Source organism: Myxine glutinosa, chromosome 2 (genome assembly GCF_964187855.1).
Source record: "Myxine glutinosa chromosome 2, kmMyxGlut1.1, whole genome shotgun sequence".
NCBI classification, from domain to species: domain Eukaryota; kingdom Metazoa; phylum Chordata; class Myxini; order Myxiniformes; family Myxinidae; genus Myxine; species Myxine glutinosa.
The window spans coordinates 43,766,946-43,783,315 of NC_136262.1; the positions used below are offsets into that span (position 1 = coordinate 43,766,946).

The 16,370-nt window shown below is 45.5% G+C and overlaps 1 protein-coding gene across 1 annotated transcript in view; it reads left to right on the forward strand.

The window, feature by feature from the left end:
• The window catches only part of LOC137422386 (CUB and sushi domain-containing protein 3), a 1,172,941-nt gene that overhangs the window by 550,870 nt on the left and 605,701 nt on the right, over nt 1-16,370 (forward strand). Inside the window, 1 exon segment of the mRNA XM_078772588.1 lies at nt 1,587-1,725. Coding sequence (XP_078628714.1) covers nt 1,587-1,725 — 139 coding nt within the window.

Below are 16,370 nucleotides of genomic sequence, written 5' to 3' on the forward strand. Positions count from 1 at the left end.
TTATTTTGCATATCGGGCAGGGTGGCACATGTGTATTGGTATTTTTGTGATATAATGGTGACTTGAAAATCTCTTGGCTCTCTTGAAAATCCTCTCTATCTCATTGCTGATAACTCCACTCTCTGCTGCTCCACTCCTCATCCCTCAGATCGGCAGTCTGCAGCCTCCTCACTCTCTGCAGACCTGGACAAAATCACAGACTGGTCAAACAAGTGGAACATGTCTTACTACGTCTCTCCGAAAAGACCAACTGGAAAACCCTCCCATCCACTTTCTCAACAATCCTCTCCAAGAAGTTCTGTCGCTCAAGCTTTTGGGTCTCACTATCTGTCATGATCTTTCTTGGGAAAACCACATTTCCAATCTGGCCTCCAAAGCCAGTCGCCGACTGGGCATCCTCCGTCGTGCGAAGTCCTTCCTTGGCACACCTGAGCTCCTCACCACATATAAGGCTTTCATCCACAGCTCAATGGAATACTGTTCCCCCCCCTCTGGGCCGGTGCTCCTGCCTCACACCTAGCTCGGCTTCACGCTGTTGAAACCAAAGCTTTCAGAATCATTGGAATCTCCCGCGATGAAGCTAACTCCGAGGGCCTTTCACTCACTCACCGCAAGCAGGTTGGTCGGCTTTCTGTCTTCTACCGACTCCTCTCCGGCCTTGCTCCCCCAGCTCTGTCTGTGCTCTGTCCCCCAAATATTCCTACAGGTCGCACAAGATCTGCCAGCAACCCTATGCTGGTGAAACTGCCAAAATCAAGACTCTCTGCCCACCTTCACTCTTTCATTCCTCTTTTATCCTGCCTCTGGAACAAACTCCCTCACTCTCTTCAATCCCACTCCTCCATCCAGGTGTTTAAAACAGCTGTTTACCACCATCTCTTATCTTCCCCCATCCAAAACCTTGATCTCTTCTACCCCCGTTAATTCACTCCAGATCCACTTTTTTTGAAATACCGACTTCTTTCTTTCCTGGAAGTTCCGGCAGTGTCCATGTGTTTTATACCTCTCCCCCTCCCCACCCCCCCGCCTTCCCGTGCCTCCTCCTCCCAAGCCCCCTCCCTCCCACAGATCTTCCGTTGTCCCTCTTCTCTGCTGTTGTACTTGGGTGCTTCCCTCTCTCTCTCCCCATCTTGTCTCCTGCTTCCTTTATTGTATGTTTTGTGTGTCCGTTTGTTGTTGTTGTTTTTTGTGATTGATGTTAGCTCTTACACGAGCCTCGATCTTGTATACAAAAAAATGAAATAGTGCTTATATATCTTCACTTGGGGGCTCTACCCCATGGACTGTGCACCCTATGGGAGTGATGCACATTGCCTTAGTATCACCAAAGGCATACCATAGGTCCATAGGACTCCGCCACTCCACATGCCACCCTCATGAATAATGAGCTCTATTACGCTGCAAAGTTTTGGACCCTTAGACTCTCACTATCAGAATGCTCTGTATCAGGAAGTGATTTGGCAGTTATTAATGAGATGGCTGCATTTTTTCCTTCATTGCATCATCTTTGTTCCAAGATGTAGTTTGGCGGTGCCATCTGTATGCGGTGATAGAGCGCATTCCCATTCTTTCTCCCATTTCCGCAGCTTCGTGTGGAAGCCACCTTACCGCTCCTACTGGCACCATCTTCTCTCCTGGCTGGCCGGCAGCATATAAAGACTCTCTTACCTGCGAGTGGGTATTGGAGTCCAATCCAGGAAGCGCCATAAAGATCACCTTTGAAAGGTCATATAATTCGCAAATCATTTGACTTTGCAGTAAGTAATTAGCTGTCCAAACATTTAAAGTTTTTTTGAAGATGTTCTTTGCTTCTGCTTCATTGAAAGTGACCAAGCGAAATGACCACTGAGTATTGTTATCTCAGGTAGAACAAGACATGGCATGTAATTTGGTGGCAGTACCACCTGTAATTGTGAAATTTTGGTGGCAGTTTTATTGTTTAGGTGGTGGAATGGCAGTTCTTGAATATCACATGACAATTCTTTCCTTGCGGATTATTCTAGTGGTATTGGTTAACAGAAATGGGTTTCCCCATGGATCCTGAATAACCTGAGTGCCTTTCAGTGTTTCATGCATTATTCAAATGTTTCATTCAATCAATTTTGTTTGCAGAAAAAACTGAAGTGTAAACCAGGATGTAAAACATGGTGTGTGTTGTTGGTTGTTATCTCCATATTATGCGGGTTTCGGAAGGCATAAGGCAGCCTTTCCGGGTCTCAAAGTATTCACCATTGTGTGTGCGTGGATAAAGGTGTGACAGCTCCCCGCTTCAGAATGCAGTGTCAGCTGTTACACTGATACCCACAGTATCAGTCAGACTACATTTCGGATTCAGAATAATTTTATTGACAAATCTATTTTATTGGTGGCTTTCTTCCTGGCTACAATTTCGAGATCTTGTTCATGGGTAATGGGTTCCTAAACAGGCTAGATGTGTGGCAGCCACTCCATGTTAGTTAGGGTCTTCACAGTAAGTGCTGGTGTGGGACAGGTGGTTATGGTCACCATTCCAGTTGAGATGTTTGAGTTGTATATACTCCCACATGGGATGGCCTGCCAGATCATCTACTGGGAGAATCCAGTAGCCCATATGATGATGCACAGTTATTCCCAGTTATTTTATGACCATGCATTTTGGCCCTTTGGCTGAGATGTATGTGCTTGTTTGACTATGTGCTTTCGTCTTTGGGCCGAAGTACATGAGTACACTAGTTTGACAAGTTTTGTAGGACTGTGTACTTTGGTCGTGGGACCGAGGTACACGTTCTCAGCTTTGTTACAATACTCAACTTTTTAAACCTTTTCAATGTTAAAAGTCATTCTCAAAAGAGATGGCCAGTGGTCTTCAATGTTGAATCAACCACTGTCCCTCCTTTATGATGGAATGACCATGGATCTGGCCCTGTGTGCTGTAGGCCAGGCACACGCCAGGAGAAAAGTGGCTAGTTTAGTCCCAAAACTCTGGGGACTACATTTTATTTACACCATTTGAAAAGTCTAATCAATACCACATATTGTGTTGAAGTTCTCATCATGAAATACACCAGTTTTTTTGTGAGTGGCGAAACAATGTTTTTCACGAGCATTTGTGACGGAGTCCGATTGCAGGGGGTGGTTCAAGAAAAATATCTATTTTCTGTTATAAAAACTTGTAACTCTGTAACTTGTAAACTCTGTAAAAGGCTAACCCCCGCTCAAGCAGGGAAAATGGCCTTAAAATGCATGTTGTGTGTTGTGTTGTGTTTCTGTAATAAAAACTTGTATTGGTATCAAAGCCAGTGACCAAATGCAAATTAATAGCAGGATACATTAAAGATTGGTGGAAATGAATACACGCTTATATATCACGCTTACTCACGAATACACGCTTTTGGATTGAGTGATGGAAATGAATGTACAAGGAAATAGAGGACGGGGAAGACGGAGAAAGACTTGGCTAAAGATGGTGGAAGAAGAAATGTGGGCAAGGGGGTTAACAAGGAGAGATGCAGAAAATAGGGCAAAATGGAGAAGATTGTCATGGGGACCGCAAGGCTAACCCCCGCTCTAGCAGGGAAAATGGCCTTAAAATGCATGTTGTTGTTGTTGTATACATTAATGATTGTGATAGTGGGGTTAAGAGTAAGCTTTCCAAATTTGCAGATGATATAAAGCTTGGAGGTAAGGTATACAGGATAGAGGGGACAGGGGCTGGGAGAGGGAGGGGTAATCGGTTTCAGGATAGTCTTGATATTTTAAATGATTTGGCAAAATAATGGAAGATTCAGTTTAACATAAAGAAGTGTAAGGTGCTGGGGATGGGAAAGAACAATGAAAACAAGAGGGAGAATTGCTTTACGTATGTAAAATTATTCGTTTTGGAGATTGTCCCCGACCGGTCCCAATATTTTGCATAGTAAAGCCATTACAAATTTAAAAAATGGATGAAACCCCTTGAACCTTGAACTTGTAGATATGGGGGCTTGGCAGACAGGACAATGCCAGGTACCTATAGGTATGGTGTTTCAGATTGTTTTCGTAATCTATCTATAATTCCAGTAATCTCTGTGTGTGTGTGTGTCTGTATGCGACCGCTGTTTCTCGACAACTACCGGTCCGATATACTTGAAACTTGCCAGGTATATTGCTGGGGACCTGAGGATGTGCCTTTTCAAGGTTTTAAATTAATCGGACAAGTAGTTACCGAGCTATGTCCAAAAAACGATTCAACCAATCAGAGAGCAGCGAGCTATCACGTGTGCCGAACGTGGCGAACAGACTCTGCCTCGGACGGCACATTTGAGAGCGTATTCATTTATTTCACGTTGGCAAACTATGTTGCCGCTATGTTGGCGTTAAACTATGTTTTAAAACTAATTAAAACATTTGCGATTCTTTCGCTTTCCTGCGCATTTGTGCACGCTATGGCGATTTCTTTACCAAACTCCGCAAGCCGTTCGCTTTGGACCAAACCATTTCATGTAAATAGAGGGGGGGGATTGTCACCGTAATCGCAAGCCGTTCGCTTTGGACCAAACCATTTCATGTAAATAGAGGGGGGGATTGTCACCGTACTTGCAAGCCGTTCGCTTTGGACCAAACCATTTCATGTAAATAGAGGGGGGGGGATTGTCACCGTACTCGCAAGCCGTTCGCTTTGGCTTTGCGAATGGACCAAACCATTTCATGTAAATAGAGGGGGGGGGGGGGATATAATTTTAGATATATATATAGTACGGGCATGCCCTAGTAACTTACAAATCAAAGGAGGATGTGTTAACACTGTCCAGGAAATTTGAGAGACCTCCTAATGTTCATCTTTGATCGCTACATTCTGAGGAAGGATATAGCTGGCATAGAGGGGTTCCAGGGAAAAGCAACTACTTTTATTTCTGGGCGAGCTGGACTCAGCTATGAGGGGTAGCTGAATGAGACGTGACTTTATTAATTACAGAGGTAGCGGTTATGAGGGGGGTTCTGACCGAGTTGTTTAAGATAAGGGAGGGTAATGGGTTCGTGGATAAAGATACAGTATAAATGCTGAAAAGCTTTTCAGCAGAATAAACTGTGATATGACCAGAGGTCATAGCTGGAGAGGTAAGATGACATTATGAGGCAAGAGTATTTTCACAGCGAGTACAGTTAATGCATGGAATAGTCTACCTGGAAAGGTAGAGGTAGCCGAAACAGTAGATAGGTTTAAACTGGAATCAGATAGGTACCTAAAAGCATTGGAGATATAGGAGGTACATGGATATTGGCAGAGATACATGGGCATGATCAACCTGATAAATCACTGAGCTTCGTCACAGGAGATCCCATTGATTTTGAGGGCCTTGCTTTCCATGACATCAAGAAAGGTAAGGTGTGAGGCAGGGGTGCTAACCAAAAGGGTAGCGCAGTACTTCATGAAGCTGTGAATGAAGGCCTTGTAGGTTTGTCAAAATTCATCACAAAGCATATGATCAAAAGTTCACATTGGTCAAGCAAAGACCTTGCATGACGAAGGACGCCAGTCGGCGGCTGGTCTTTGAGGCCATCTTGGACATATGGTCTGCCCAATTATGATCATGGCTGATGGTATGGCCCATAAGTTTGAGTGGCATATCCTCTTCAAGTGGTTTGTTTTGGAAGTAGAGGGTTTGTCTGACAGTCCTTTTGGAGAGTCAGGATGAGCGTGTGGGATTTGTCAGGGTTGAAAGACATATTCCAAGTGTTGGACCAGCTCCTGATTATATCAAGATCTGCAGAGGGAATAGGCTGTTGTCTGCCTGTCTGACGGATGAGACATGATCGAGCAGTAGGTACCTACTAGCATTGGGGATATAGGGGTACTTCAGTATTGGCAGAGACATGTGGGCATGATCAGTCTGATGGATTCTTCTGCAATAAACGTCATTGTATTTAATATGGTGGCTAGGGCAGATAAATATGTCAATCCATGTCATGCTCCCCAAATTATTCGTACACCCACATGGATCTGACACCACATGAGCCTGATTATTTGACGTTATTCTTCAGTATTCCTTGGATGCCTTTGTACTTTGCAAAGAAATAAGAATTTCTTCTCCATGCCAGCTGTGCAATAATGAGATATTTAATCTAGATGCAGCCGCCTAAACTTTTGGCATGATGCAATAGGAGCAAAGGAATCATCAACCTTTTACTACACACAAACTCTTTGAAACCATGTACAAAGGGATTCAAAGCATCACTAGTCCGTCTTCCACTAGACCAAATTGCCATTCTTAAAATTCTCGATTTGCTTGTTTGGTATTTCCATCTGAGCATGTGCTTTATTATGCAAGTTACTGCAGGTTCAAATGCCATATACTATGGTCTGTCAATAAAGATCAATATGTTCGTTGCAATGCAACTGAAAGTATCTCAGTCCTTATCCTGCATTTCCTTTGTGTGGAAGATCAACCCCGAGTCTTAGATCACGAAAGAAAACAAAGATTATTGGACAAAAGAGATCTTGCAAAGGAGTACTGGATTAGCAATTCCTTATGTTATCCCCAAAACCCAGTGCATTAAACATGTGGATAAGTTATGTCTTTCCCATTGTATGATTAGTGCAAGTTTTATATGTTTGCAGATTCACGTATGTCCAATATATATTGGTGGCCTTTTAATATCAGTCCTCCTTTTGTCCCAGAGTTCTGCTGGCTAGTGATCTATTTTTTCACAGCTTTTCATTTGCAAAGTAACCCTGAGAGACTGTTTTGATGGAAGTCCTTTTGAGGGAAAGTCCAGCTCCATGGGCATACACTTATGAAATATTTGAAAAAGTCCCTTAAATCCTTCTGTCTTCCACATGTTGTAAAGTAAATTACTTCCCTGTTGTGGCTCATTTTTATCTGCGATGTGTCGCAGGACCACAAGAGCTCCGTGCGGTTGTTGTTGTTGATGTGATTCTTGTTGGGGATAGATTTTTGAAGTGTGCACCCATTGGTTGCCAGACCCTACCCACATTTGTCGCTCGACTCCATCAACCATGGCACCCGGACGAAATAATATGGCCACCATCTTGATTTTTCTGGTGGGCCTAAGACATCAGGCCTGTAGGCCTCTGCTGATTACACACTGCCCAGGTTTGTTGCGTCAAATTTCCATTGGCTTTGTTTGGGTCGAGTGTTAATCATGATGAGGGACCATGAAAAATCTAATCATATGTCGAATAAAAATTATTGTTTAATGAAGCCTGTCAGCATGCACGGAACATGCCTCCCTAAAAGATAGAATTTGTTCAGAGTGCCGGAGAAAGCTCGCATGTTCTTAATGAAAGACACCGTGGGGTCTTTAACTTCCATCAACGAATGTGAGCAGATGGAATACCCCGTTTAACGTCGATCCGTTGTCCGGTTCACACATTGATGTATCACTCTGCCTGTGAAAACCAGGGTGATAGTTTATATCTGCATCGAGTTTCAAACCCCCGTGTGACAGCTGAGAGACAATAAACTACCTGTAATGCCAGGGTCACACTATCACGTAAAGCCTAGCTGTAGGGGTCACGTAGCTGCCGTAGAGCCACGGGATAGCCACATCAGACCCTCATAAAAATTGGCTGTATCCGCCACGTAAGGCCATGTAATGTGCAGGTAACGGCCAGGTATACACCACGTAACGCCACGTAGTTGCCACAGTTGCCACGTAAGAGCCACGTGCCACGTATGGGCCACGTACTGCCACGTACTGCCACGTAGTGCCACGTGGGAGCCACGTGTCCCGTAAGAGACACGTAAAAGTGTCGCGTTGAAAATCCTATAAAAAGGGGGTCCCCAACCCCTTCCAGCATTGAGCATATTGACCTTCAAGAAAGCAACATCACAATGAGAGTACCAAGAAGACAGAGACTGCAGATTGCTGTCCTCAGTTATCAGCATGCCCTGTACAATTCTGCTGCTGGACTGGTCCTGCAGGAGATGCAGGCAAGAGAGATCCAGAGGAAAGCCAAGAAGAAGAGACTCTGGGTGAGGAGGTGGATCTCCAAGAGACAGGAGATGGGTGTCTATGACACCTTGATGAAGGAGCTAGAAGATGAGAGTGCCAAGGAGTGCCAGTCCTTTGCAAGGGTGTCACCTGACCTGTACCATGAGATAGTCAGAAGAGTTGGGCCAAGGATGCAGAAACAAGACACATTCTTCAGGAAAGCCCTGCCATCTGGTCTCAAGGTGGCCATCACCATGAGGTTCCTTGGCACTGGTATATCCTACCACAGCCTGGCCCACGAGTTCAGATGTCCTCACAACACCATCAGCCTGATCGTCTCTGAGACTTGTGAGGCCATCATTGCTGAGTACATGGAAGAGGTGATCAAATGTCCCAAGACACCAGAGGAGTGGAACGAAGTGGCACAAGGCTTTTCAGAGAGATGGAACGTCCACAACGTTTGTGGGGCACTAGATGGCAAGCATGTGGCAGTGAATGTCCACCAGGATCTGGCTCTGTCTACTTCAACTACAAGAAGTTCTACTCTATAGTCCCGATGGCTCTTGTGGACTCTCAGTACAGGTTCCTTTTCGTGGATGTGGGAGCACAAGGAAACACTTCAGATGGAGGAGTTTTCAGAGGCACATAACTTTATGAAGCCCGAGAAGGTGGATATGCAGGACTGCCAGAACCAGAACCACTGCCAGGAGATGACAAGCCCATGCCCTTCAGCCTGATTGGAGACGATGCCTTTGCCCTTCGGACCTGGATGCAGAAGCCCTACTCCTTCAGAGGCATGAACAAGAAACAACGCATTTTCAACTATAGGCTTTCCAGGGCTCGAAGAGTGGTGGAGAATGCTTTTGGCATCCTATCAAACAGATTCAGATGTCTCCTCACCTTGATGTGCCTCAACAAGAAGAATGTGGAATCTGTTGTCCTGACTGCCTGTGTAATACACAACCTGATCAGCTACAGAAAACCAGGCAGGATCAATGTGGAGGCTGACAACGAGGATGCCAACCACGAGGTAGTACCAGGAACCTGGAGAAATGAAGAAGCAGTGACAGCTTGGAGGGGCTTGGAGGCTCTACCTGGCAACACATCTTCCAAGGCAGGAAAGCTGCAGAGAGACGACTTGGCAGAGTACTACAACAGCCCAGCAGGTGCTGTATCTTAACAAGACAGGAGGGTGTATGATTTTGGTGATGATGATTAGACCCACCAAGAAGTTCCATCTCTCTGAAGACCAAGACCAACAAACGACAAGACGAGTGTCCAAAAACAAAGGCCCTTGTAAGGGCCACCCACACACTCCCAAAAGAATGCAATGCTGGTGCTATTCCATCAATAAAAATTGTATTTTTCTTTTCATAAGGCTATCCTTCAAGGCCAGTTGCCCTCTCGTTTTTGGTTCAAATTTAGAATATTTTTACCTATTAAATTATGGACTATGGTATGTTTCACAGTTTCACAGCACCACTTGGTTGTCTGCGACATAAGGGTGAAAGGTGCGAGGAGAGCTCGGCGGGTGAAGTATCAACCGAGAATGAAGGTGTGGTGGTTGAAAGAGGTGACAGTAAGGGAGGCATTAAAAGAGAGACTGAGTAGGGTAGAGGATGATGTGGTTGAGCTTGAACGTGGTTGGATGTCAATGAAAGATAGTCTGTTGGGAGCCGTTGGTGAGGTATGCGGATGGAATAAAGGACCACCGAGGCACTCGGAAACATGATGGTGGGATGATGAAGTTGGAAAGAGGATTGACGAGAAGAGGAAGAAGTTCAAGGAGTGGCAGAAGGCGAAGGGTACGGGAGCAGAAAAAGCAGAGCATAAAAGTCATAAGGCAGCCAAGAAGGCTGCAAAGAAAGAGGTAGCAAAGGCGCAGGAGGCATGTAGGAAAATGTTTGGAGAACGCTTGGATTCGAAGAGGGTCAGAGAGTGGTATTCAGGATTGCAAAGCAGACAGCGAAAGAGAGGTGTGATGTGATGGGGGTGAGTTGCTTGAAGGATGAAATGGGACAAATCGTTGTGGACCCAGATGGAATTAAAGGAAGATGGAAAAGATATATGGAAATGCTGTTGAATACAGAGAATGAATGGGATGGAAAGATAGAGAGTAACCCAGTTTTAGGACCGGCAGAGAAGATAACTGAGATGGAAGTTGAGGAAGCGATAAAAGCAATAACCACCGTTTAGAGGCCATTTTTCCCCGCAAAGCGGGGGTTGGCCTTTTCGGGGACCGTGGTAGTTGTTGTTTTTTTTTTGGTCCCCTTTTTGAAGCAATGTTTTACGGCCGGATGCCCTTCCTGATGCCAACCCTTTTTGCCGCCTTCAACGACAAACAGGGAATTACCAGTGAACTGGTACTCAATTAGCCGACCTCGGAAAGATGACAGGCTGAGTCAACCCCCCTGGCATTAATTCGGCGATCGACCGAGATTCGAACCCAGGATCCTAGGATCCTAAGCCGGCACCCTAGCCGCTAGCCCAACACCAGGGATGAGCGATAAAAGCAATGAAGAGTAGAAAAGCGGGAGGGCCGACGGGAGTTGTGGGAGATATGTTGAAGGCAGCAGGAAGTTGGGGTGTGAAGAGAATGACAGAGATCAGTAATCTGGTGGTGAAAGAAGGCCGCATTCCAGTGGATTGGGAACTGAGTACCCTCGTCCCTCTATACAAGGGGAAAGGTGACCCTCTGGAGTGTGGCTCGTACCGAGCGATAAAGTTATTGGAGCATGGAATGAAGGTATTGGAAAGGGTGTTGGAGAGGAGGATAAGTAAGAAGGTGAAGATTGACGAAATGCAGTTTGGATTTATGCCAGGAAGAGGAACGACAGACGCGCTCTTTATTGTGAGGCAGTTGCAGGAGAAGTACATGGAGAAGAGGAAGAAGTTGTTTCTTGGGTTTGTTGATCTGGAGAAAGCATTCGATAGGGTTCCACGTGAAGTATTGACATGGGCATTGAGGAAGTTAGAAGTGGAGGAATGGTTGAACAGAGTAGTGATGGCAATGTACAAAATAGCGCGCACAGCTGTATGGACGAAGGACGGGAACAGTGGTGAGGTTGAGGTGAAGGTGGGAGTGCATCAGGGGTCGGTACGGAGTCCACTACTATTTGTAGCTGTGATGGAGGTGCTGGCTCAGAACGTAAAGGAGGGTCTACTGTGGGAGTTGTTGTATGCAGATGATCTGGTGTTGATTGCGGAAAGTATGGATGGACTGAAGGAAAAGATGAACAAGTGGAAGGAATGTATGGAGACAAAAGGTCTGAAGGTGAATATAGGAAAGACGAAGGTGATGGCAAGTGGTAAAGCATGTGGTGAGGTGGAAAGAACTTGGAAGTGGCCATGTGCTGTGTGCAGGAAGGGTGTCGGAGTGAACTCCATTCAATGTACAATGTGCGCTGGGTGGGTTCATCAAAAATGTAGTGGTCTGAGAGGGTCATTAACCAGTGTGGCAGCTACATTCAAATGTAAGGTGTACACCGAGGGAGCTGCAGATGGAGGAAATGTTGAGTTGGATCTTGGAGACGGCGTGAAGCTGGAAGGTGTGAAAACATTTTGCTACCTCGGAGACATGCTGAATGGAGAAGGTGGATCAGACTCGGCAACGGTTGCTCGAGTGAGATGTGCATGGAAGAAGTTTCGGGGACTGAGTGGCGTGCTGATGAGGAGGGGAGTGTCGTTGAAGCTGAAGGGAAAGGTGTATGCTGCATGTGTGAGAAGTGTTATGATTTATGGGAGCGAGACATGGGTCATGAATGTAGAGCAGCAACGAAGGCTGGAAAGGGTGGAAATGCGAATGGTTCGGTGGATGTGCGGAGTATCGTTGAGAGAGAGGAAGACAAATGATGAATTGCGAAAGATGATGGGAATAGAGCTTGTGATTGATGCTGTGAAGAGGAACAGGTTGAGATGGTTTGGTCATGTGTTTAGGAACGATGAAAGTGACTGGTTGAGAAGAGTGATGGAAATGAATGTAGAAGGAAGTAGAGGACGGGGAAGACTGAGAAAGACCTGGCTAAAGATGGTGGAAGAAGAAATGCGGGCAAGGGGGTTAACAATGGGAGATGCAGAAAATAGGGCAAAATGGAGAAGATTGTCATGGGGCCCGCAAGGCTAACCCCCGCTCTAGCAGGGAAAATGGCCTTAAAATGTATGTTGTTGTTGTTGTTGTTGTTGTTGTTGTTGTTGGTATGGAAGAGGTAGATTGTTTTTTTCCAAGTTTCTATAAAATTTGAATTTTTTTATCTTTAAGTTGTCTTGATGAAATATATTTCTTTTTCTTTAAGTTCCTTGCACAATTTTTTTTTTAATTTTTCTTTATTTGCCTTTGAGACAAAAGGGTCATTCTTCACTAAGTGTCACTTCACCATCACTGTCAGTGTCACTTCACCATCACTGTCAGTGTCACTTCACCATCACTGTCAGTGTCACTTCACCATCACTGTGACTGTCACTACTGGACCCCTCATCCTCCTGCCTCCTGCCTCTTGTCCTCATGCCTCACCTTCTTTGCTGGGTTTTCCTCCCTCTGCTGTGGTTGAGGTTGCAGGGTTGGGGGTGGTGTGGGGGAACGTGCCCTGGCTTCCTCTGTGTCCCCTCCTTGGGGTGGGGGTGGGGTAACACTCTGCCCTGGAGGTGGGGTAACACTCCTGCCCCTCTGAGATCCCCTGCCCCTCTGAGATCCCCTACCTCTGTTGCCACCTCCTCTGCTGCTGCTGCTTCCTCTAGCACCTCACCATGATGACAATGTTGAGAAAGAGCTTCAAAAATTGTTGAGAAATGCTTCAAAAAGCTCCACAACTTGTGAACACTGTGAAAGTGTCGCGAAAACTGACCGCGCGGGATGAGACCCATATTTATATGTAGCCGGTTCAAAACACGTGGCGCTACGGGGTTCTACGTTGCTCTACAGGGTGGTCAAGTGGCTCTACGAGGCGACTTCGTGGCCAAGATGTGGTGAGCACGTGGCGATCACGTGGTTCTGTCACCGGATCGCTCCTTATATGGCAATCACGTGGCGCTACGGGGTTCTACGTGGCCAATACAGGGCCAACACGTGGCAATATGTGGCGATTACGTGGCTGTACGTGGCAATAGGGGGTCCCCCATAATTGCCACGTAGTGCCACGTATTATGTGGCCCTCACGGGGGTAGCCCCGTGGCCGTTAAGCAGGCGCCACGGCAGTGGACAAGGCTGACTTTACATGGTAAAATTTTGAACTTTTTGAAATTCCCGCTCTACCTTGCAGTAGGCACCACGTAGACCCTGTGACTGCCACGTGGATGCCGTAACTGCCACATGATAGCCACGTCCCACCCCGTATCAAAAAAATGGTCCTACGTGGCCCTTACGGCTAGGCTTTACGTGATAGTGTGACCCCGGCATAACATTCCAGGTGATAAGAAAAACCTTCTATTTCTTTGGAAAAACACTTGTCAAGTGAGGTGTAAAAGCATTTGCCAATTCTCCACCAACACTCCACGTCCAAATTTGACCATTTTCTTGCCACCTCGTACACTGTCTACCACGTTTGAAAAGATCGAAATCGTTCACAAATACTGGGACAAGGGGCACTGCCATATTAGATATGCAGACGGGCTTGAAATGACAAACATTCTCATTGGCCATACGTCACAAAATGTCATATCTTTTAATATCAAAGTACAATCTCACTTTACAAAGCAATACCAGGGACTGGTGAATGTTGCAACGAGAGGCTTAGAGTATATTAGATCAATAACTATGTTTTCTGAGCAAATTTGAGTGGTCCTCTGAGTTTTTGGGCAAAAATGATCGATATAAGGCCACAGTGCGTAGCATACTGGGGTGTATGTGTTTGTTGGACATTGTGTGTTGGCCTTCGTGCCAGAGTGCATGTGTACACTAGTTTCACAAGCTTCGCTAGACTGTTAATTTGGCCATGGGAGTTACACAATGCTTTATTTTTTTTACCTTTTAAACTAAATAAATGGCGGTGTCATAAGATCCTCAAACGTTGATTGTATGTTCACCATTTAAGGTCTTATGGGCTGGGGTGTACGTGCTTTTGTATGACCATGCTCTTTGACCTTAGGGCCAAGGTGCATGAATGAGTGTTTGTTTGACTGCATACCTTGGACTTGGTGTTGAAGTCCACGTCCTTAGCTTTATTATAACGTATTTATATTTTTTTTACCCTTTTTAGAAGAAGACATCTCTCAACAGAGATATCAGCCAGTTGACACCAAATGAAAAATGTTCATTGCATCATGACGCAATATTTGTCCTTTGAGCTAAGGTGCATGTGCACGAGTTTGGTAAGCTTTGATTGACTGTGTACTTTGGTCTTGGGGATGATGTATCCATCCGTATTCAGCTTGGTTGTAATTTTTTTTTTTTTTTACTGTTTTTCTATGAAAATGTAGGAAGCTCAAAACAAAGATGAGAACCAAGGTGTCAGAAAGGCGATTATGGATTGATTCCTTTTAGCAAGGGGTGTGTTGCCAGTAAAAGGCTTTTAAACCAATATGGGCTGACTGATGATGCGGTGAACATTGTAGTAACTGAACCTGCTCTATTCAGTTGACGGTTCTGTTATTCACAGACAGCACCCGAGGCAGAATGTGCATTTAATTTTTAAATAATAATAATAATAATAATAATAATGATTAATAATTACATTTATTGCACACTTAATAGAAGTGTTTCCAAACACTTTACATATTAATTAATTACAATCAAACAAATCATCATACTAAAATACGCAATTTGGTGTCTCTGTCTGGTCTGTCTGTCTGTGATGATTTTTTTTGACTGCGATACATTCCGTTGTTACTTATCCAATCTCAAGCAAACTTGACAAAATGACTTATGGTTACACCATGAAGGTTATAGCACATTCATTTGCCCTCCTCCCCGAGCGGGTTTTCCCCGCCATTGCCGTCAATGGGGTTGCGTGTTGAGGTGTATGTCCATATTAAGTTAGCTTTATCATGGCGTGTTTCCAAGGCCGCTTCGAATAACAAAACCAATGATATTCATTTCTTTCGAAACTTCCGCTTCCGGTCCGGTCTGGAGAGGACGCTGGCGTTACTTGTTCGCCACTTCTCCGACTGGGTCATTGTATATAGTCTGCTTTTCTGGTGGTCGTGGCGGCTTTTTGGCCGTTGGGTTTGCCCTCTGCTCGGTCCCGGCTCTGCTCCTGGCTTCGCCTGCCCGGCTCTTCCACTGTTTCCTCAGGTCCACTCCCGAACTCTCTTATCTGTCTCCCTCTTCCAAATCCTGGTGGCATCTGGTCAAATCTGTTTCTGGTGTTTGTTCCCCCTCCATCCCCTCCCTCACCTCAAATGGCCACACGGCTGACTCCGCACGTGAAAAAGCTGAATTCCTCAACTCTGTGTTTGCCTCTAAATCTTGTGTCCCAAACCCATCCCTCTCTGTACCCACCGTACCCAGTCATACCCAGCTGCTCCTGGACTCTGTGTCCTTTCCTCCTGACAAGGTGGAAAAGTTTCTGTCAACCCTCGATTCTGATTCTGCAACTGGACCTGACGGCATCAGCCCACGGGTCCTAAAATCATGTTCTTCCGCTCTTTCACTCCCTCTCTCTGTTCTCTTCACCCTCTCTTTTGCTCAAGGTCATCTTCCATCTGCTTGGAAATCTGCCAACATCACCGCTTTGCACAAAAAGGTGCAAAAACAGATCCCAGCAACTACAGACCAATCAGCCTTCTCCCAATTATCAGCAAAGTCATGGAATCCATCATTGCTTCAGATATGAAATCTTTCCTCTTCTTCAATGGCTTGATCTCTGATCATCAATTTGGTTTCAGACCTGGACACTCCACTCTGGACATGCTGCTTCTGCTTTCTCAACAATGGATGGAGGTCCTCAATGCCAAACAGGAAATTAGAGCAGTCTCCCTTGACATATCACGTGCCTTCGATACGGTCTGGCACCCCGCTCTGCTCACCAAACTCTCCTCTTTTGGTATCCATGGAAATCTCCACGCATGGCTGGCGGACTTCCTCTCTAGTCATAGTCAACGTGTGGCCCTGAATGGGTTTCTCTCATCTCCTCTTCCTGTTCAGGCTGGAGTTCCCCAAGGCAGTGTTCTGGGCCCTGTGCTTTTTCTGGTCTTCATCAATGATCTCTCTGACTCTCTTGAAAATCCTCTCTATCTCTTTGCTGACGACTCTACTCTCTGTCGCTCCATTCTTCATCCCTCAGATCGGCAGTCTGCAGCCTCCTCACTCTCTGCAGACCTTGACAAAATCACAGACTGGGCAAACAAGTGGAACATGTCTTTCAATCCTGACAAACCTCACACTCTTACGATGTCTCTCCGAAAAGACCGACTGTACAACACTCCCATCCACTTTCTGAATAATCCTCTCCAAGAAGTTCTGTCACTCAAGCTTTTGGGTCTCACTATCTGCCATGATCTTTCCTGGGAAAACCACATTTCAA